This window comes from Pristiophorus japonicus, chromosome 32 (genome assembly GCF_044704955.1).
Source record: "Pristiophorus japonicus isolate sPriJap1 chromosome 32, sPriJap1.hap1, whole genome shotgun sequence".
NCBI lineage: Eukaryota > Metazoa > Chordata > Chondrichthyes > Pristiophoridae > Pristiophorus > Pristiophorus japonicus.
In genome coordinates this window covers 4,103,320-4,125,579 of record NC_092008.1, presented here as the reverse complement: position 1 = coordinate 4,125,579, position 22,260 = coordinate 4,103,320, and the positions used below count along the sequence as shown (strand labels likewise).

At 53.5% G+C, this 22,260-nt stretch overlaps 1 protein-coding gene across 7 annotated transcripts in view; it reads right to left on the bottom strand.

The window, feature by feature from the left end:
* The window catches only part of cenpk (centromere protein K), a 38,837-nt gene that overhangs the window by 4,227 nt on the left and 12,350 nt on the right, over positions 1–22,260 (bottom strand). For 6 of the 7 annotated variants that reach the window (XM_070869139.1, XM_070869146.1, XM_070869144.1 and 3 more), the window contains exons 5-10: positions 17,365–17,424; positions 14,922–14,994; positions 13,640–13,686; positions 12,336–12,418; positions 9,389–9,484; positions 7,124–7,256 (exon numbers count right to left, since the gene is read on the bottom strand). In XM_070869139.1, the coding sequence (XP_070725240.1) occupies positions 7,124–7,256; positions 9,389–9,484; positions 12,336–12,418; positions 13,640–13,686; positions 14,922–14,994; positions 17,365–17,424 (492 nt within the window). The remainder of the gene's footprint in view (positions 1–7,123; positions 7,257–9,388; positions 9,485–12,335; positions 12,419–13,639; positions 13,687–14,921; positions 14,995–17,364; positions 17,425–22,260) is intronic. The other variant, XM_070869145.1, reaches the window with a different exon arrangement.

Here is a 22,260-nt window from a genome sequence, read left to right as displayed (position 1 = left end):
GGAGACAGAGAGCGCGAGGGGGAGACAGAGAGCGCGAGGGGGAGACAGAGAGCGCGAGGGGGAGACAGAGAGCGCGAGGGGGAGACAGAGAGCGCGAGGGGGAGACAGAGAGCGCGAGGGGGAGACAGAGAGAGCGAGGGGGAGACAGAGAGAGCGAGGGGGAGACAGAGAGAGCGAGGGGGAGACAGAGAGCGCGAGGGGGAGACAGAGAGCGCGAGGGGGAGACAGAGATAGAGAGGGGAGAGAGAGAGAGAGAGACAGACAGACAGAGACAGAGAAATGGAGACAGACAGAGAGACACAGAGAGAGAACGAAAGAGAAAGAAAGAAAGAGAGACATAGAGACAGAGATAGATAGAGAGAGAGAGAGAGAGAGAGAGAGAGAGAGAGAGAGAGACACAGAGAGAGACACAGAGAGAGACACAGAGAGAGACACAGAGAGAGACACAGAGAGAGACACAGAGAGAGACACAGAGAGAGACACAGAGAGAGACACAGAGAGAGACACAGAGAGAGACACAGAGAGAGACACAGAGAGAGACACAGAGAGAGACACAGAGAGAGACACAGAGAGAGACACAGAGAGGAGAAAAGAAGAATGAAGACAAACTTGCATTTATATCGTGACTTTCACTCCCTCAGGACGTCCCAAAGCGCCTCACAGCCAATAAAGCTCTTTTGGAGTGTGTTCCCTGTTGTATTGTGGGAAACGCCAATTAGCGCACAGCAAGCTCCCACACACAGCGATGTGATAATGACCCAGATCCTCTGTTTTAGTGATGTTGGTCGAGGGATAAATATTGGCCCCAGGACACCGGGGAGAACTCCCCCTGCTCTTCTTCCAATCGTGGCCGTGGGATCTTTTACATCCTCCCGAGAGGGCAGACGGGGCCTCGGTTTAACGTCTCATCCGAAAGACAGCCCCTCCGACAGTGCGGCGCTCCCTCAGTACCGCCCCTCCGACAGTGCGGCGCTCCCTCAGTACTGCCCCTCCGACAGTGCGGCGCTCCCTCAGTACCGCCCCTCCGACAGTGCGCCGCTCCCTCAGTACCGCCCCTCCGACAGTGCGGGGCTCCCTCAGTACTGCCCCTCCGACAGTGCGGGGCTCCCTCAGTACCGCCCCTTCGACAGTGCGGCACTCCCTCAGTACCGCCCCTCCGACAGTGCGGCACTCCCTCAGTACCGCCCCTCCGACAGTGCGGGGCTCCCTCAGTACCGCCCCTCCGACAGAGCGGCGCTCCCTCAGTACCGCCCCTCCGACAGTGCGGCGCTCCCTCAGTACCGCCCCTCCGACAGAGCGGCGCTCCCTCAGTACCGCCCCTCCGACAGTGCGGCGCTCCCTCAGTACTGCCCCCCCTCAGTACTGCCCCTCCGACAGTGCGGCGCTCCCTCAGTACAGCCCCTCCGACAGCGCGGTGCTCCCTCAGTACTGCCCCTCCGACAGAGCGGCGCTCCCTCAGTACCGCCCCTCCGACAGTGCGGTGCTCCCTCAGTACCGCCCCTCCGACAGTGCGGCGCTCCCTCAGTACTGCCCCTCCGACAGTGCGGCGCTCCCTCAGTACCGCCCCTCCGACAGTACGCCGCTCCCTCAGTACCGCCCCTCCGACAGTGCGGCGCTCCCTCAGTACTGCCCCTCCGACAGTGCGGCGCTCCCTCAGTACCGCCCCTCCGACAGTGCGGCGCTCCCTCAGCACTGGAGTGACAGCCGAGATTTACGTGCTCAAGTCCCTGGAGTGGGACTTGAACCCACAACCTTCTGACTCAAAGGGGAGAGTGCTGCCCACTGAGCCACAGCTGATACTGGTGAAGGTGCTCCCACAGTGCTGTTAGGGAGGGAGTTCCAGGATTGGGACCCAGCGACGATGGAGGAACGGCCGATATATTTCCAAGTCGAGGGATGGTGTGTGTGACTGGGAGGGGAACGTGGAGGGGGTGGTGTTCCCATGGATCTGCTGCCCTTGACCTTCTAGGCGGGTAGAGGTCGCGGGTTCGGGAGGTGCTGCCGGAGAAGCCTTGGCCAGTTGCCGCGGTGCATCTTGTGGACGGTGCACACTGCAGCCACGGTGCGCCGGTGGTGGAGGGAGTGAGTGTTGGAGGTGGTGGAGGGAGTGAGTGTTGGAGGTGGTGGAGGGAGTGAGTGTTGGAGGTGGTGGGGAGCGTGGCCCATCGAGCGGGGCTGCTTTGTCCTGGATGGTGTCGAGCGTCTCGAGTGTTGTTGGAGCTGCAACTCACCCAGGCAAGTGGGGAGTGTTCCATCACACTCCTGACTTGTGGGTTGTAGACGGCTAAGGGAGTGGGCAAAAATTTGTCAGATGGGGTATAATGTTGGAAAGTGTGAGGTCATGCACTTTGGCAGAAAAAAAATCAAAGAGCAAGTTATTATTTAAATGGAGAAAGATTGCAAAGTGCTGCAGTACAGCGGGACCTGGGGGTTACTTGTGCATGAAACACAAAAGGATAGTATGCAGGTACAGCAAGTGATCAGGAAGGCCGATGGTATCTTGGCCTTTATTGCAAAGGAGATGGAGTATAAAAGCAGGGAAGTCTTGCTACAGTTATACAGGGTATTGGTGAGGCCACACCTGGAGTACTGCGTGCAGTTTTGGTTTCCATATTTACGAAAGGATATACTTGCTTTGGAGGCAGTTCAGAGAAGGTTCACTCGGTTGATTCCGGGGATGAGGGGGTTTGACTTATGAGGAAAGGCTCCCCTTTGAAACATAGAAACATAGAAAATAGGTGCAGGAGTAGGCCATTCGGCCCTGCGAGCCTGCACCACCATTCAATACGATCATGGCTGATCATTCACATCAGTACCCCATTCCTGCTTTCTCTCCATACCCCTTGAACCCTTTAGCCGTAAGGGCCACATCTAACTCCCTCTTGAATATATCCAATGAACTGGCCTCAACAACTCTCTGTGGTAGAGAATTCCACAGGTTCACAATTCTCTGGGTGAAGAAGTTTCTCCTCATCTCGGTCCTAAATGGCTTACCCCTTATCCTTAGACTGTGTCCCCTGGTTCTGGACTTCCCCAACATCGGGAACATTCTTCCTGCATCTAACCTGTCCAGTCCCGTCAGAATTTTATATGTTTCTATGAGATCCCCTCTCATTCTTCTAAATTCCAGTGAATACAGGCCCAGTTGATCCAGTCTCTCCTCATATCAGTCCAGCCATCCCGGGAATCAGTCTGGTGAACCTTCGCTACACTCCCTCAATAGCAAGAACATCCTTCCTCAGATTAGGAGACCAAAACTGAACACAATATTCCAGGTGAGGCTTCACCAAGGCCCTGTACAACTGCAGTAACACCTCCCTACTCCTATACTCAAATCCTCTCGCTATGAAGGCCAACATACCATTTGCCTTCTTCACCGCCTGCTGTACCTGCATGCCAACTTTCAATGACTGATGAACCATGACACCCAAGTCTTGTTGCACCTCCCCTTTTCCTAATCTGTCACCATTCAGATAATATTCTGTCTTCCTGTTTTTGCCACCAAAGTGGATAACCTCACATTTATCCACATTATACTGCATCTGCCATGCATTTGCCCACTCACCTAACCTGTCCAAGTCACCCTGCAGCCTCTTAGCATCCTCCTCACAGCTCACACTGCCACCCAGCTTAGTGTCATCTGCAAACTTAGAGATATTACACTCAATTCCTTCATCTAAATCATTGATATATATTGTCAATAGCTGGGGTCCCAGCACTGAGCCCTGCGGCACCCCACTAGTCACTGCCTGCCATTCTGAAAAGGACCCGTTTATCCCGACTCTCTGCTTCCTGTCTGCCAACCAGTTCTCTATCCACGTCAGTACATTACCCCCAATACCATGTGCTTTACTTTTGCACACCAATCTCTTGTGCAGGACCTTGTCAAAAGCCTTTTGAAAGTCCAAATACACCACATCCACTGGTTCTCCCTTGTCCACTCTACTAGTTACATCCTCAAAATATTCCAGAAGATTTGTCAAGCATGATTTCTCTTTCATAAATCCATGCTGACTTGGACCGATCCTGTCACTGCTTTCCAAATGCGCTGCTATTTCATCTTTAATAATTGATTCCAACATTTTCCCCACTACTGATATCAGGCTAACCGGTCTATAATTATCCACTTTCTCTCTCCCTCCTTTTTTAAAAAGTGGGGTTACATTAGCTACCCTCCAGTCCATAGGAACTGATCCAGAGTCGATAAGACTGTTGGAAAATGATCACCAATGCATCCACTATTTCTCGGGCCACTTCCTTAAGTACTCTGGGATGCAGACTATCGGACCCCGGGGATTTATCGGCCTTCAATCCCATCAATTTCCCAAACACAATTTCCTGACTTATAAGGATATCCTTCAGTTCCTCCTTCTCGCTAGACCCTCGGTCCCCTAGTACTTCCGGAAGATTATTTGTGTCTTCCTTCATGAAGACAGGACCAAAATATTTGTTCAATTGGTCCGCCATTTCTTTGTTCCCCGTTATAAATTCACCTGGTTCTGACTGCAAGGAACCTACGTTTGTCTTCACTAATCTTTTTCTCTTCACATATCTATAGAAGCTTTTGTAGTCAGTTTTTATGTTCCCAGCAAGCTTCCTGTCATACTCCCATTTTCCCCCCTCCTAATTAAACTCTTTGTCCCCCTCTGCTGAATTCTAAATTTCTCCCAGTCCTCAGATTTGCTGCTTTTTCTGGCCAATTTATATGCCTCTTCCTTGAATTTAACACTATCCCTAATTTCCCTTGTTAGCCATGATTGAGCCACCTTCCCCGTTTTATTTTTACTCCAGAAGGGATGTACAATTGCTGAAGTTCATCCATGTGATATTTAAATGTTTGCCATTGCCTATCCACTGTCAACCCTTTAAGTATCATTCGCCAGTTTATTCTAGTCAATTCACGTATTGGTGAGGCCACACCTGGAATACTGCGTACAGTTTTGGTCTCCGTATTTAAGGAGGGGTACACTTGCTTTGGAGACAGTTCAGAGAAGGTTCACTCGGTTGATTCCGGGGATGAGGGGGCTGACTTATGAGGAAAGGTTGAGGAGGTTGGGCCTCTACTCATTGGAATTCAGAAGAATGAGAGGTGATCTTATCGAAACATATAAGATTACGAGGGGGCTTGATAAGGTGGATGCAGAGAGGATGTTCCCACTGATGGGGGAGACTAGAACTCGGGGGCATAATATTAGAATAAGGGACCGCCCATTTAAAACTGAGATGAGGAGGAATTTCTTCTCTGAGGGTTGTAAATCTGTGGAATTCTCTGCCTCAGAGAGCTGTGGAAGCCGGGACATTGAATATATTTAAAACAGAGATAGACAGTTTCTTAACCGATAAGGGGATAAGGGGGCGGGCAGGGAAGTGGAGCTGAGTCCATGATCGGATCAGCCATGATTGTATTAAATGGCGGAGCAGTCTCGAGGGGCCGAATGGCCGACTCCTCCTCCTGTTTCTTATGAGGGGCTTTGGGGAGTCAGGAGGTGAGACACTCACCGCAGAATACCCAGCCTCTGACCCGCTCTCCCTTACATGCACAGACTCCTGCAAGGGTATCCCATTAGTTTGGTTTGGAGACACAGTCGTGAATGAGGTAATAAAAATACCACTTCTCCGATCTCCCGGGAAGGTAGCAGGCCAGGTGGATAAGGTGGTTAAGAAGGCATACGGAACGCTTGCCTTTATTAGCCAAGGCATAGAATACAAGAGCAGGGGGGGGTTATGCTTGAACTGTATAAAACACTAGTTAAGCCACAGCTGGAGTACTGCGTGCAGTTCTGGTCACCGCATTACAGGAAGGATGTGATTGCACTAGAGAGGGTATAGAGGAGATTTACCAGGATGTTGCACTAGAGAGGGTACAGAGGAGATTTACCAGGATGTTGCACTGGAGAGGGTACAGAGGAGATTTACCAGGATGTTGCACTGGAGAGGGTACAGAGGAGATTTACCACGATGTTGCACGAGAGAGGGTACAGAGGAGATTTACCAGGATGTTGCACTGGAGAGGGTACAGAGGAGATTTACCAGGATGTTGCACTGGAGAGGGTACAGAGGAGATTTACCAGGATGTTGCACTAGAGAGGGTACAGAGGAGATTTACCAGGATGTTGCACTGGAGAGGGTACAGAGGAGATTTACCAGGATGTTGCACTAGAGAGGGTGCAGAGGAGATTTACCAGGATGTTGCACTAGAGAGGGTACAGAGGAGATTTACCAGGATGTTGCACTGGAGAGGGTACAGAGGAGATTTACCAGGATGTTGCACTGGAGAGGGTACAGAGGAGATTTACCAGGATGTTGCACTGGAGAGGGTACAGAGGAGATTTACCAGGATGTTGCACTAGAGAGGGTACAGAGGAGATTTACCAGGATGTTGCACTGGAGAGGGTACAGAGGAGATTTACCAGGATGTTGCACTAGAGAGGGTGCAGAGGAGATTTACCAGGATGTTGCACTAGAGAGGGTACAGAGGAGATTTACCAGGATGTTGCACTGGAGAGGGTACAGAGGAGATTTACCAGGATGTTGCACTGGAGAGGGTACAGAGGAGATTTACCAGGATGTTGCACTAAAGAGGGTGCAGAGGAGATTTACCAGGATGTTGCACTGGAGAGGGTACAAAGGCGATTTACCAGGATGTTGCCGGGACTGGAGAATTTTAGCGATGAGGAAAGATTGGAGAGGCTGGGGTTGCTTTCTTTGGAACAGAGGAGGCTGAGGGGAGATTTAATTGAGGTGTGAGGGGCCTGGATAGAGTGGATAGGACGGACCTGTTTCCCTTGGCAGAGGGGTCAATAACCAGGGGGCAGAGATTGAAAGTAATTGGGGGGAGGTTTAGAGGGGGTTTGAGGGGAAATGTCTTCACCCAGAGGGTGGTGGGGGTCTGGGGGGGGAACTCGCTGTCTGAAAGGGTGGTAGAGGCAGAAACCCTCACCACATTTGGACGTGCGCTCGAAGTGCCGTAACCCACAGGGCTACGGACCCAGAGCGGGAAAGTGGGATTAGGCCGGGATGGCTCTTGGTCGGCCGGCACAACACGGACACGATGGGCCGAATGGCCTCCTCCCGCGCTGTAAGTTCCTGTGATTCTGTGATTCGTCCAGCCCCTGCCGCTTACCTTCTTCTTTCCGCTGGTCCTCGCCTGGTTAGGCAGAGGATAATGCTCATCCAGGAAATTCCCCAAGGCAGACAAGAGCTTTTCCTTCTGCGAGGTCACCTTCTCCATGTTCAGCTTCATCTTCTGCACCACGCTAAGAGAGAGGAGGAACCCTGGAGGGGTCAGCCAATCAGCACACAGCAAGCAAACACAGCCAGCCAATGAGATAAAGGACCTGTGATGTCCATTGAGATTTCAATCTTGGCCCTGGGACACCGGGGAGAACTCCCCCTGCTCTCCTTCCAATAGTTGCCCCGGGATCCTTTACATCCACCCGAGAGGGCAGACGGGGCCTCGGTTTAATGACTCATCCGCAAAAGACGGCACCTCCGACAGTGCGGAGCTCCCTCAGTACCGCCCCTCCGACAGTGCGGCGCTCCCTCAGTACCGCCCCTCCGACAGCGCAGTGCGGCGCTCCCTCAGCACCGCCCCTCCGACAGTGCAGCGCTCCCTCAGTACCGCCCCTCCGACAGTGCGGCGCTCCCTCAGTACCGCCCCTCCGACAGTGCGGCGCTCCCTCAGCACCGCCCCTCCGACAGTGCGGCGCTCCCTCAGCACCGCCCCTCCGACAGTGCGGCGCTCCCTCAGCACCGCCCCTCCGACAGTGCGGCGCTCCCTCAGCACCGCCCCTCCGACAGTGCGGCGCTCCCTCAGCACTGCACTGGGGAGTGTCGGGATTGGACTGCGTGCGTCTCAAGTCTCGAGTGGGGCTCAGTCCCACGACCTCCTGTTTCGGGGGAAGAGGGCACTACCCACTGAGCCAAGCCCACATTAAAAGGAAATGGATGGTGTAATGGGAGTGGGAGAGTTTAAAAGACAGACTCAGGTCGACTGAAAACACTGCATGGCAGATGCAGTATAATGTGGATAAATGTGAGGTTATCCACTTTGGGGGCAAAAACAGGAAGGCAGAATATTATCTGAATGGTGACAGATTAAGAAAAGGGGAGGTGCAACGAGACCTGGGTGTCATGGTACATCAGTCATTGAAAGTTGGCATGCAGGTACAGCAGGCGGTGAAGAAGGCAAATGGCATGTTGGCCTTCATAGCGAGAGGATTTGAGTACAGGGGCAGGGAGGTGTTGCTGCAGTTGTACAGGGCCTTGGTGAGGCCACACCTGGAATATTGTGTTCAGTTTTGGTCTCCTAATCTGAGGAAGGACATTCTTGCTATTGAGGGAGTGCAGCGAAGGTTCACCAGACTGATTCCCGGGATGGCAGGACTGACATATGAAGAAAGACTGGATCGACTGGGCTTATATTCACTGGAGTTTAGAAGAATGAGAGGGGATCTCATAGAAACATATAAAATACTGACGGGACTGGACAGGTTAGATGCAGGAAGAATGTTCCCGATGTTGGGGAAGTCCAGAACCAGGGGCCACAGTCTAAGGATAAGGAGTAAGCCATTTAGGACTGAGATGAGGAGAAACTTCTTCACTCAGAGAATTGTGAACCTGTGGAATTCTCTACCACAGAAAGTTGTTGAGGCCAGTTCGTTGGATATATTCAAGAGGGAGTTAGATGTGGCCCTTACGGCTAAAGAGATCAAGGGGCATGGAGAGAAAGCAGGAAAGGGGTACTGAGGTGAATGATCAGCAATGATCATATTGAATGGCGGTGCAGGCTCGAAGGGCCGAATGGCCTGCTCCTGCACCTATTTTCTACGTTTCCTGAGGAAGCACTGTGGGACATTTTACTGCGTTAAAGTGAGCAGGTAAATGCAATCAATCGTTCTCACTGCTGCTTTAATTTGTGCCGATAATGACATTGGCAGCGTTGGTAGAAACTGAAGCAATATGGCCTTATTGAAACGTATCAGATTCTGAGGGGGACCGGACAGGGTAGATGCAGAGAGGATGTTTCCCCCTCGTGGGGGGAATCTAGAACTAGGGGGCACATAGTCTCAGAATAAGGGGTCGCCCATTTAGGACGGAGATGAGGAGGAATTTCTTCTGGTGAATCTGTGGAATTCTCTGCCCCAGAGAGCTGTGGGGGGCTGTGTCACTGAATATATTTAAGGTGGAGAGAGACAGATTGTTGAGCGATAAGGGAGTGAAGGGGCGGGCGGGGAAGTGGAGCTGAGTCCATGATCGGATCAGCCGCGATCGTATTAAATGGCGGAGCAGGCTCGAGGGGCCGAATGGCCGACTCCTGCTCCCGTTTCTTCTGTTCTTACCTTAACAACGAGGTGCAGCAACATCGACACCGTGCTCGGCCTCTCACCTGTTCTCGGAGAGAGTCAAGAATTGCGGATGTTCCGTCCTCTTCTCTTGAAGGGATTTCTCCATCTCGAGCTGTTCCTGCAGCCACCTCTGTTCCCTGCGGGGGTCCCGGGGGGGGCGAAGAGACGATAGCATCAGAGAAATATACAGCACGGAAGGCGGCCATTTCATCGAAACATGGTGTTAAGTCCTGACTCTAATGTACTGACCTACACGAGACACACACGGAAGTCAAGGTCACTTAGCACCTGCGCCTTTAATTCCAGCTCGCCAGTGCTCCACTTGCCCGAGACCTCCCTGTATATACCACAGTCGGACAGGTATGGAGTGTCTCCTGCAAGTGCACCCCTGGTGGTAAGGTATGCTTATTGTTACAGGTCACATCCAGTTATCGAACATAAGAATTCGGAACAGGAGTAGGCCATCTAGCCCCTCGAGCCTGCTCCGCCATTCAACAAGATCATGGCTGATCTGACCGTGGACTCAGCTCCACTTACCCGCCCGCTCCCCGTAGCATGGTAAGATAGTTATATACAGTAATGTGAGATACATGACACATAGAAAATAGGTGCAGGAGTAGGCCATTCGGTCCTTCGAGCCTGCACCACCATTCAATAAGATCATGGCTGATCATTCCCTCAGTACCCCATTCCTGCTTTCTCTCCATACCCCTTGATCCCTTTAGCCGCAAGGGCCACATCTAACTCCCTTTTGAATATATCCAACGAACTGGGCCTCAACAACTCTCTGTGGTAGAGAATTCCACAGGTTCACCACTCTCTGGGTGAAGAAGTTTCTCCTCATCTCGGTCCTAAATGGCTTACCCCTTATCCTTAGACTGTGACCCCTGGTTCTGGACTTCCCCAACATCGGGAGCATTCTTCCCGCATCTAACCTGTCCAGTCCCGTCAGAATTTTATATGTTTCTATGAGATCCCCTCTCAGCCTTCTAAACTCCAGTGAATACAAGCCCAGTCGATCCAGTCTTTCTTCATATGTCAGTCCTGCCATCCCGGGAATCGGTCTGGTGAACCTTCGCTGCACTCCCTCAATAGCAAGAACGTCCTTCCTCAGATTAGGAGACCAAAACTGAACACAATATTCCAGGTGAGGGCTCACCAAGGCCCTGTACAACTGCAGTAACACCTCCCTGCTCCTGTACTCAAATCCTCTCGCTATGAAGGCCAACATGCCATTTGCCTTCTTCACCGCCTGCTGTACCTGCATGGCCAACTTTCAATGACTGATGTACCATGACACCCAGGTCTCGTTGCACCTCCCCCTTTTCCTAATCTGCCGCCATTCAGATAATGGCGGTCTCCAACGAAGCTCAATGCAAGCTCTTGGAACAGTACCTCGTCTTTCGCTGAGGCACTTTACAGCCCTTGTGGCCTCAACATCGAGTCCAACAACTTCAGACCGTAACCTCCGCCCACATCTCCCTCTCCTTTTTTTTTTAAAAAAAGCCCTCCCTCCATCCCAATCTTGCAAACTTTTCTTTTCTTTGTCTACCACGGCAGCTGGTAATTACCACGCCATTCACACCCTATGTAGACACGTCTTTTGTTTCCCTAACCTCGATCATTACCGTTTCCATTCGGCCCATCGGCCCTTTTGTCTCTCTCTAATCTCGCCCTGTCTTCCACCCAATCACAGACCTTCCCCCTTTGTTATTTCGTACCCCCTCCCCTTTCAGCGCTCCTTAAGAATGCGTTCTGTCCGAACATTCGGCAGTTCTGACCACGGGTCGTTGTCCCGAGACGCTAACTCTGTTTTTCTCTCTCTCCACAGGCGCTGCCCGACCCGCTGGGATTTCCCAGCATGCTCTGTTTTTCCTCTCAGGTTCCCAGCATCCGCCGTATTCTGCTTTGGTGGTTACCATTTATTCCCAGCTCTCCCTTAAATGCATCGATACTATTCGCCTCAACCCCACCCTGTGGCAGCGAGTTCCACATTCTCACCGCTCTCTGGGTAAAGGCGGCCCTGAATTCCCCGCTGGGTTTACAGAACATCAGAAATAGGAGCAGGAGTCGGCCATTCGTCCCCTCGAGCCTGCTCCGCCATTTAATACGACCATGGCTGATCCGATCATGGACTCAGCTCCACTTCCCCGCCCGCCCCCTTATCGGTTAAGAAACTGTCTATCTCTGTCTTAAATATATTCAATGTCCCGGCTTCCACAGCTCTCTGAGGCAGAGAATTCCACAGATTTACAACCCTCAGAGAAGAAATTCCTCCTCATCTCAGCTTTAAATGGGCGGCCCCTTATTCTAAGACCATGCCCCCTAGTTCTAGTCTCCCCCATCAGTGGAAACATCCTCTCTGCATCCATCTTGTCGAGCCCCCTCATAATCTTATACGTTTCGATAAGATCACCTCTCATTCTTCTGAACTCCAATGAGTAGAGGCCCAACCTGCTCAACCTTTCCTCATAAGTCAACCCCCTCATCCCCGGAATCAACCGAGTGAACCTTCTCTGAACTGCCTCCAAAGCAAGTATATCCTTTCGTAAATACGGAAACCAAAACTACACGCAGTACTCCAGGTGCGGCCTCACCAATACCCTGTATAACTGTAGCAAGACTTCCCTGCTTTTATACTCCATCCCCTTTGCGATAAAGGCCAAGATACCATTGGCCTTCCTGATCACTTGCTGTACCTGCATACTATCCTTTTGTGTTTCATGCACAAGTAACCCCCAGGTCCCGCTGTACTGCAGCACTTTGCAATCTTTCTCCATTTAAATAATAACTTCCTCTTTGATTTTTTTCTGATTTATTAGTGACTGTCTTATATTGATAGCCCCCGAGCTCTGGACTAGCTCGGACGGAACTGGGGCTGCGCTCAGACCATCTCTGTAACACACAGTAAAACAACATTCCGGGCACGTACACACGGAGCCATCAAGGAACAGAGGGGGAATTATCTTTGAGTCGTCAAGGACGTACCTCTCCAACTCTTGCTGTAAAGTCTTCTTCCTACTTCTCACGCAAGACAGAATCATCTCCAGCTGTGCATCTGCATTCTGCAACTGATTGTTCGAAAGGGACAGTTTTAAGGGGTCACATTTCATTCGAGGAACAAGCCGTCAAACTTGTGCAGCTGCATCGTACTTAAATACAGAGTAAAGCTCCCTCGACACTGTCCCAGCAAACACTCCCTCTCAGGGCAGGTACAGCAGGGGGTTAGATACAGAGTAAAGCTCCCTCTACACTGTCCCATCAAACACTCCCAGGGCAGGTACAGCACGGGGTTAGATACAGAGTAAAGCTCCCTCTACACTGTCCCATCAAACACTCTCAGGGCAGGTACAGCAGGGGGTTAGATACAGAGTAAAGCTCCCTCTACACTGTCCCCATCAAACACTCCCAGGGCAGGTACAGGGGGTTAGATACAGAGTAAAGCTCCCTCTACACTGTCCCATCAAACACTCCCAGGGCAGGTACAGGGGGTTAGATACAGAGTAAAGCTCCCTCTGCACTGTCCCATCAAACACTCCCAGGGCAGGTACAGCAGGGGGTTAGATACAGAGTAAAGCTCCCTCTACACTGTCCCATCAAACACTCCCAGGGCAGGTACAGGGGGTTAGATACAGAGTAAAGCTCCCTCTACACTGTCCCCATCAAACACTCCCAGGGCAGGTACAGGGGGTTAGATACAGAGTAAAGCTCCCTCTACACTGTCCCCATCAAACATTCCCAAGGCAGGTACAGGGGGTTAGATACAGAGTAAAGCTCCCTCTACACTGTCCCATCAAACACTCCCAGGGCAGGTACAGCACGGGGTTAGATACAGAGTAAAGCTCCCTCTACACTGTCCCCATCAAACACTCCCAGGGCAGGTACAGCACGGGGTTAGATACAGAGTAAAGCTCCCTCTACACTGTCCCATCACACACTCCCAGGGCAGGTACAGGGGGTTAGGTACAGAGTAAAGCTCCCTCTACACTGTCCCCATCAAACACTCCCAGGGCAGGTACAGCACGGGGTTAGATACAGAGTAAAGCTCCCTCTACACTGTCCCCATCAAACACTCCCAGGGCAGGTACAGCACGGGGTTAGATACAGAGTAAAGCTCCCTCTACACTGTCCCATCAAACACTCCCAGGGCAGGTACAGGGAGTTAGATACAGAGTAAAGCTCCCTCTACACTGTCCCATCAAACACTCCCAGGTACAGTTAAATGCCACAGTACCGAACAATGTCGTTTGTCACGAATGCCGAAAGTGCAATCAACATTAAAATTATCTCACCTCTTGTTTGCCTAAACACGTCAGCACCTCCTGATTGATGAGCAAAGCTGCAGAGGTTAAAATAGAAGGTTAACATGGATAACAGACGGATCCGATTATATTACGAGCCTACAACCAGAAGACACAGATTGACGATAATCGGCGCTGGAACCAGAGGGGGAGATGGGGGGAGAATGTGTTTACGCAGCGAGTTGTTGTGATCGGGAACGCGCTGCCTGAAAGCTCGGTGCGAGCAGATTCAATCGTAACCTTCAAACGGGGAATTGGATAAATACTGGAAGGGGAAATGTGCCGGGGCTGTGGGGAAAGGGCAGGGGGGGGGGGGGGGGGGGAGTGTGGGACTGATTGGGTCGCTCTGTCACCGGGCCGGCACAGCACGGGGCTCGATGGGCCCAATGGGATCCTCTTGTGCTGTATGGGGCTCAAACAACTAATCTTGGCCAACACTCCCATCACAGTACTGAGGGAGCCCCGCACTGCGCTGTCGGAGGGGCTGTACTGAGGGAGCGCTGCACTGAGGGAGCGCCTCATTGTCGGAGGGGCAGTACTGAGGGAGCGCTGCACTGCGCTGTCGGAGGGGCTGTACTGAGGGAGCGCCGCACTGTCGGAGGGGCGGTACTGAGGGAGCGCCGCACTGTCGGAGGGGCGGTACTGAGGGAGCGCCTCACTGTCGGAGGGGCGGTACTGAGGGAGCGCCGCACTGTCGGAGGGGCGGTACTGAGGGAGCGCCGCACTGTCGGAGGGGCGGTACTGAGGGAGCGCCGCACTGTCGGAGGGGCGGTACTGAGGGAGCGCCGCACTGTCGGAGGGGCGGTACTGAGGGAGCGCCGCACTGCGCTGTCGGAGGGGCGGTACTGAGGGAGCGCCGCACTGTCGGAGGTGCCGTCTTTTGCGAACGAGACGTTAAACCGAGGCCCCCTCTGCCCTCTCGGGTGGATGTAAAAGATCCCGGGGCCACTATTGGAAGAAGAGCAGGGGGAGTTCTCCCCGGGGTCCTGGGGCCAATGTTTATCCCTCGACCAACATCGCTAAAACAGACGATCCGGGTCATTATCACATCGCTGTGTGTGGGAGCTTGCTGTGCGGCAATTGGCGTTTCCCACAATACAACAGTGAGCGCACTCCAAAAAAAGTGCTTCATTAGTTGTGAGGCGTTTTGGGTTGTCCTGAGGAGGTGAAAGGCGCTATATAAATGCAAGTCTGTCTTTACTTGCGGTACTGCGAGCACTAACGTTGCCTTTCGTGTTTCATTTTGGAAGAGCGCTCCCGGCCCTGTACTCACGTTTGGAGATCCGGTCCTTCTGTACGCTCAGCTCCGCCAAGAGAGCTCTCTCCCGAGCGAGCAGGACCGCCAGCTGTTGAGGGGGTGGGGGGGAAAACAGACTTCGGTAAGTTATCGGGAGAACCTCCGGCAACCTCAGCCTCCGACAGTGCGGCGCTCCCTCAGTACCGCCCCTCCGACAGTGCGGCGCTCCCTCAGCACCGCCCCTCCGACAGTGCGGCGCTCCCTCAGTACCGCCCCTCCAACAGTGCGGGGCTCCCTCAGTACTGCCCCTCCGACAGTGCGGCGCTCCCTCAGTACTGCCCCTCCGACAGTGCGGCGCTCCCTCAGTACCGCCCCTCCGACAGTGCGGCTCTCCCTCAGTACCGCCCCTCCGACAGTGCGGCGCTCCCTCAGTACCGCCCCTCCGACAGTGCGGCGCTCCCTCAGTACCGCCCCTCCGACAGTGCGGCGCTCCCTCAGTACCGCCCCTCCGACAGTGCGGCGCTCCCTCAGTACCGCCCCTCCGACAGTGCGGTGCTCCCTCAGTACCGCCCCTCCGACCGTGCGGCGCTCCCTCAGTACCGCCCCTCCGACAGTGCGGCGCTCCCTCAGTCCCGCCCCTCCGACAGTGCGGCGCTCCCTCAGTTCCGCCCCTCCGACAGTGCGGCGCTCCCTCAGTACCGCCCCTCCGACAGTGCAGCGCTCCCTCAGTACCGCCCCTACGACACTCCCTCAGTACTGCTCCTACAACACTCCCTCAGTACCGCCCCTCCGAGAGCGCAGTACGGCGCTCCCTCAGTACCGCCCCTCCGACAGCGCAGCGTGGTGCTCCCTCAGCGCTACGCCCAAGTACCCCGAGGCGTGGCTTGGACCCCCAAATCTTCTGACCCCAGGGTCGGGAGCGGAATCGACGCGCGGGCGTCTGTGCGCCGTGCGCTATCACGTGGAGAGACATTTGTCCGGGAAGGTCCCCGAGCTCGGCGACAGGGGTGCGAGGGACGGGACAAACTCCCCTCCGTGACAACCGAGTGCTTTCAAGGTTCGCGTGGCTCCGTCAACAGCACTTGCCCGAGTCACACAGGCGTGGGTTCGAGTCCCAGTCGGAGGGGCTGTCTTTCGGGATGGTGCGTTAGGCCGGAGGGACGTAAAAGATCACAAGGCCACGATAAGAAGAGCAGGGGGAAGAGGGAGGGTTTCTCCCAGGTGTCCTCGGAGTCCAATCTTCTTCTTGGGCAGTCCCTCGGAATCGAGGAAGACTCGCTTCCACTCTAACGGTGAGTCCTTAGGTGGCTGAACAGTCCAATACGGGAGCCGCAGTCCCTGTCACAGGGGGGACAGACAGTGGTTGAGGGAAGGGGAGGGTGGGACTGGTTTGCCGCACGCTCCTTCCGCTGCCTGCGTTTGCTTTCTGCACGCTCTCGGCGACGAGACTCGAGGTGCTCAGCGAACCTCCCGGATGCACTCCCTCCACTTAGGGCGGGACTGGTCTTTGGGCCCAGGGACTCCCAGGTGTCGGTGGGGGATGTTGCACTTCCCCCCCACCCCCAAAGGGTGCCCTTGGAAGCGTTTCCTCTTCCCACCCGGGGCTCACTTGCCGTGTCGCAGCTCGGGGTCGAGAGCGCTTGCTTTTGGGGGGGGGGGGGGGGGGGGGAGTCTCGTGTCGGGGGCATGCGGACTCTGTGGCCCGCCCAACGGAGCTGGTCGAGTGTGGCCAGCGCCTTGGTGCTGAAAGGCGATGCAGGAGGAGCGGAGCGCGATCGGGGCGGAGCCAGCCCACACGGTGTGCGATGTGTGTTGTGGGCGCGCACTGGGCCCGTGCAGCAGAGCAGGTCTCCAGTCGTCCTGGTTAACCCTCGCCACTGGCCCAAGGCCTGGCTCTGTCAAGCCCCGCGCGGTGGCTGGTGTGCAACGGCCACCCCACGTTAAAACAATCCACCCACAGGGCATCATCCCACCCCCCTCAGTTGGAGTTCAGGACCTGGAACATCGGGTCCTTCATTGAAACAGCCGAGAGCCCACGCGGAAGCAAGTCAACCTCGTTCGAGGGACCGCCTCTGATGATGATGATGAAAGACTCCTGGGGCCCAATATTTATCAATGGACCCACATCACAAAATAGGCGATGTGGGCCACTGGCCGTTTGTGGTAGCTTGCTGCGCGCAAATCGGCGCTGCCTACATTACAACAGCGAGCGCAAAACACGGACCGAAGGCGCTTTAGGGCGAGCGGAGGTGGTGAAAGGGCTGGAGAAATGCAAGTCTTTTCTGTTTCTGCAGTTCAAGGGGCGCGGGGCCATGAATCAGCACCGTCTGCGCTGGAGGAGAGGGGGAACGATGACTGTGCTCGGGTCTACCCCCCCCCCGGACGCTCGCTGAGGAGAGGTGGTGGGAGGGCGTGGAAGGATGTGGGCCTTGGCGACAGCCGAGGCTTGGGGAAGGAGAAGCCGCGATAGCCGACTCACCGGGTTCTCGGAGTCCTGGACCACCTCACTGGCGTCGGCGAGGGTCAGCTTGTTCTGAAACTGAACAGTCGGAGGAACGTAAGAACGCACAGCAGGAGCAGAAGCAGGCCATTCGGCCCATTCGAGCCTGCTCCGCCAGTCAATGAGACCGCGGCTGCTCCGATCTTGGCCTCCACACCAAGTCTTCCTAACTGCGTGCAGTTCTGGTCACCGCTTTGCAGGGAAGCTGTGATTGCACTGGAGAGGGTGCAGAGGAGATTTACCAGGATGTTGCACTGGAGAGGGTGCAGAGGAGATTTACCAGAATGTTGCACTGGAGAGGGTGCAGAGGAGATTTACCAGGATGTTGCCTGGAGAGGGTGCAGAGGAGATTTACCAGGATGTTGCACTGGAGAGGGTGCAGAGGAGATTTACCAGGATGTTGCCTGGAGAGGGTGCAGAGGAGATTTACCAGGATGTTGCACTGGAGAGGGTGCAGAGGAGATTTACCAGGATGTTGCACTAGAGAGGGTACAGAGGAGATTTACCAGGATGTTGCACTGGAGAGGGTACAGAGGAGATTTACCAGGATGTTGCACTGGAGAGGGTACAGAGGAGATTTACCAGGATGTTGCACTAGAGAGGGTACAGAGGAGATTTACCAGGATGTTGCACTAGAGAGGGTACAGAGGAGATTTACCAGGATGTTGCACTGGAGAGGGTACAGAGGAGATTTACCAGGATGTTGCACTAGAGAGGGTACAGAGGAGATTTACCAGGATGTTGCACTAGAGAGGGTACAGAGGAGATTTACCAGGATGTTGCACTGGAGAGGGTGCAGAGGAGATTTACCAGGATGTTGCACTGGAGAGGGTACAGAGGAGATTTACCAGGATGTTGCACTGGAGAGGGTACAGAGGAGATTTACCAGGATGTTGCACTAGAGTGGGTACAGAGGAGATTTACCAGGATGTTGCACTGGAGAGGGTACAGAGGAGATTTACCAGGATGTTGCACTAGAGAGGGTACAGAGGAGATTTACCAGGATGTTGCACTAGAGAGGGTACAGAGGAGATTTACCAGGATGTTGCACTAGAGAGGGTACAGAGGAGATTTACCAGGATGTTGCACTAGAGAGGGTACAGAGGAGATTTACCAGGATGTTGCACTAGAGAGGGTACAGAGGAGATTTACCAGGATGTTGCATTGGAGAGGGTACAGAGGAGATTTACCAGGATGTTGCCTGGAGAGGGTACAGAGGAGATTTACCAGGATGTCGCACTGGAGAGGGTACAGAGGAGATTTACCAGGATGTTGCACTGGAGAGGGTACAGAGGAGATTTACCAGGATGTTGCACTAGAGAGGGTGCAGAGGAGATTTACCAGGATGTTGCACTGGAGAGGGTGCAGAGGAGATTTACCAGGATGTTGCACTGGAGAGGGTGCAGAGGAGATTTACCAGGATGTTGCACTGGAGAGGGTACAGAGGAGATTTACCAGGATGTTGCACTAGAGAGGGTGCAGAGGAGATTTACCAGGATGTTGCACTGGAGAGGGTACAGAGGAGATTTACCAGGATGTTGCACTGGAGAGGGTGCAGAGGAGATTTACCAGGATGTTGCCTGGACTGGAGAGGGTACAGAGGAGATTTACCAGGATGTTGCACTGGAGAGGGTGCAGAGGAGATTTACCAGGATGTTGCACTGGAGAGGGTACAGAGGAGATTTACCAGGATGTTGCACTGGACTGGAGAATTTGAGCGATGAGGAAAGATTGGAGAGGCCGGGGTTGTTTTCTTTCGAACAGAGGAGGCTTTCCCGCTCTGGGTCCGTAGCCCTGTGGGTTACGGCACTTCGAGCGCACGTCCAAATGCGGTGAGGGTTTCTGCCTCTACCGCCCTTTCAGGCAGCGAGTTCCACCCCAGACCCCCACCACCCTCTGGGTGAAGACATTTCCCCTCGAAACAACAACAAATTGTATTTATATAGCACCCTTTAACGTAGTGAAACGTGCCAAGGTGCTTCACAGCAGTGTTACAAGACAAAACGGATACATTTGACACCAAGAAATTATTAGCGCAGGCGACCAAAAGCTTGGTCATGGAGGTCGGTTTTAAGGAGCGTCTTGAAGGAGGAGAGAGAGGCGGGAGAGGTTTAGGGAGGGAGTTCCAGAGCTTGGGGGCCAGGCAGCTGACGGCACGGCCGCCAATCACCTCGAAACCTCCTACCAATTGCTTTAAATCTGTACCCCCTGGTTATTGACCCCTCTGCTGAGGGAAATAGGTCCGTCCTATCCACTCTATCCAGGTCCCGCATCATCAGAAATAGGAGTAGGAGTCAGCCATTCGGCCCTTCGAGCCTGTTACCACCACCATTCAATAAGATCATGGCTGATCATCACCTCAGGACCCCACTCCTGCTTTCTATCCATGCCCCTTGATCCCTTTAGCCGTAAGGGCCACATCTAACTCCCTCTTGAATATATCTAACGCACTGGCCTCAACAACTCTCTGTGGTAGAGAATTCCACAGGTTCACAATTCCCTGAGTGAAGAAGTTTCTCCTCATCTCGGTCCTAAATGGCTTACCCCTTATCCTTAGTCTGTGTCCCCTGGTTCTGGACTTCCCCAACATCGGGAACGTCCTTCCTGCATCTAACCTGTCCAGTCCCGTCAGAATTTTATATGTTTCTCTGAGATCCCCTCTCATCCTTCTAAACTCCAGTGAATATAAGCCTAGTCGATCCAGTCTCTCCTCATAGGTCAGTCCTGCCGTCCCGGGAATCAGTCTGGTGAACCTTCGCTGCACTCCCTCAATAGCAAGAATGTCCTTCCTCAGATTAGGAGACCAAAACTGAACACAATATTCCAGGTGAGGCCTCACCAAGGCCCTGTACAACTGCAGTGAGACCTCCCTGCTCCTATACTCAAATCCCCTCGCTATGAAGGCCAACATGGCATTTGCCTTCTTCACCGCCTGCTGTACCTGCATGGCCAACTTTCAACGACCGATGGACCATGACACCCAGGTCTCGTTGCACCTCCCCTTTTCCTAATCTGCCGCCATTCAGATAATATTCTGCCTTCCTGTTTTTGCCCCCCAAAGTGGATAACCTCACACTTATACTCCCCGCGCTGTGAAGCGCGCTCCCGTCCTCCAGGTTCCCACGGAGACGGTGCAGTCACGTGTGACTGCTCAGCCAATCAGGTGCAGTATTCTACAGCGCTGCCGTTAATAGCAACGGGAACGCCATAGCTATCAGTTCTCACAGCTACTGAATGAGAAAAATCCAAATACACACATAATAAAAAAATTAAAATCACACCTCACATAATTAAAATTAATTGAAATTTAAAGTTGATAAAATGCCTTGGGAAAAAAAAATGGGCCTGAAATTCTGCTAGCCATCTTCCCGTCGGCAAACTAAAGAAAAAAGGTACAAAAAAACGACGCATTTACCTGTTGCTGCTGCGCGCGCCAGAGCTGCCAAGCCGGAGGCCTTCCTTCCGACGCATCGCGGCACGTGCGCAGGGCTGGTACTGTAGTCACGTGGCTCTGGGCAGCCAATCAAGGTACAGTATCGACGCGGAGATCCAACAGCGCCTGCAGTGCGCCAGTGCAGCCTTCGGCCGCCTGAGGACAAGTGTGTTCGGCGACCAGGCCCCTCAAATCCACCACCCAGCTCATGGTCTACAGGGCTGTAGTGATACCCGCCCTCCTGTATGGCTCAGAGACATGGGCCATGTACAGTAGACACCTCAAGTCGCTGGAGAAATACCACCAACGCTGTCTCCGCAAGATCCTGCAAATCCCCCGGGAGGACAGACGCACCAACGTTAGCGTCCTCGACCAGGCCCAACATCCCCAGCATCGAAGCACTGACCACACTCGACCAGCTCCGCTGGACAGGGCCACATTGTCCGCATGTCCCCCCAGACACGAGACTCCCCAAAGCCAAGCGCTCTACTCGGAACTCCTTCGCGGGCAAACGAGCCAAAGGTGGGCAGAGGAAACGTTACAAGGGACCACCCTCAAAGCCTCCCTGATAAAGTGCAACATCCCCCACCGACACCTGGGAGTCCCTGGGCCCAAAGACCAGTCCCGCCCTAAGTGGAGGGAGTGCATCCGGGAGGGGCGCTGAGCACCTCGAGTCTCGTCGCCGAGAGCGTGCAGAAACCAAGCGCAGGCAGCGGAAGGAGCGTGCGGCAAACCAGTCCCACCCTCCCCTTCCCTCAACCACTGTCTGTCCCACCTGTGACAGGGACTGTGGCTCCCGTATTGGGCTGTTCAGCCACCTGAGAACTGACTTTGGGAGTGGAAGCAAGTCTTCCTCGACTCCGAGGGACTGCCTGTGATTTTCGCATTCATAATAACGGGAACTCTGTAAGTTGGAGTTCCCATTGTTATGAATGAGAACCGCCCCCCCCTCCCTAAACACACACACAAAAAATCAATAATAGAAAACCACACGACATATTTAAGAATCATTTAAAGTTCTTATTAAAAAAAATAGTATTTTCCCGACTTTTTTGGAAGATGCCTTAAAATAATCTTCCCGTGGTGGGGAAGGTTTTTAAACAAGAAAGTATGTTTTCAGATGTGATTATTTCATTTAATTTTAATGTTTCGGTGCATTTTTAAACATTGGCGCCTGTAAAAGTCAGCAAACACGCCGGCTTTTCCAGGGGCAAGATTTTAAAAAGGACATTTGCGGGGCAAGATATGCGTAAATATCGGAAGTCTCGCCCTTGCAAGCGGCCTCGCTCCCGACATGCGTGAGATCGGTCAAGCTACAAACCTGACAGCTTGGAAAAGTCAGTTCACAGCACGTGCGCAATGCGCGCTGAAAACACGGCTTTTGCGAAGCCTTCCCGTCTGCGTAGAAACTTCGTACCGACCCGGGACATCGGAATTTCAGG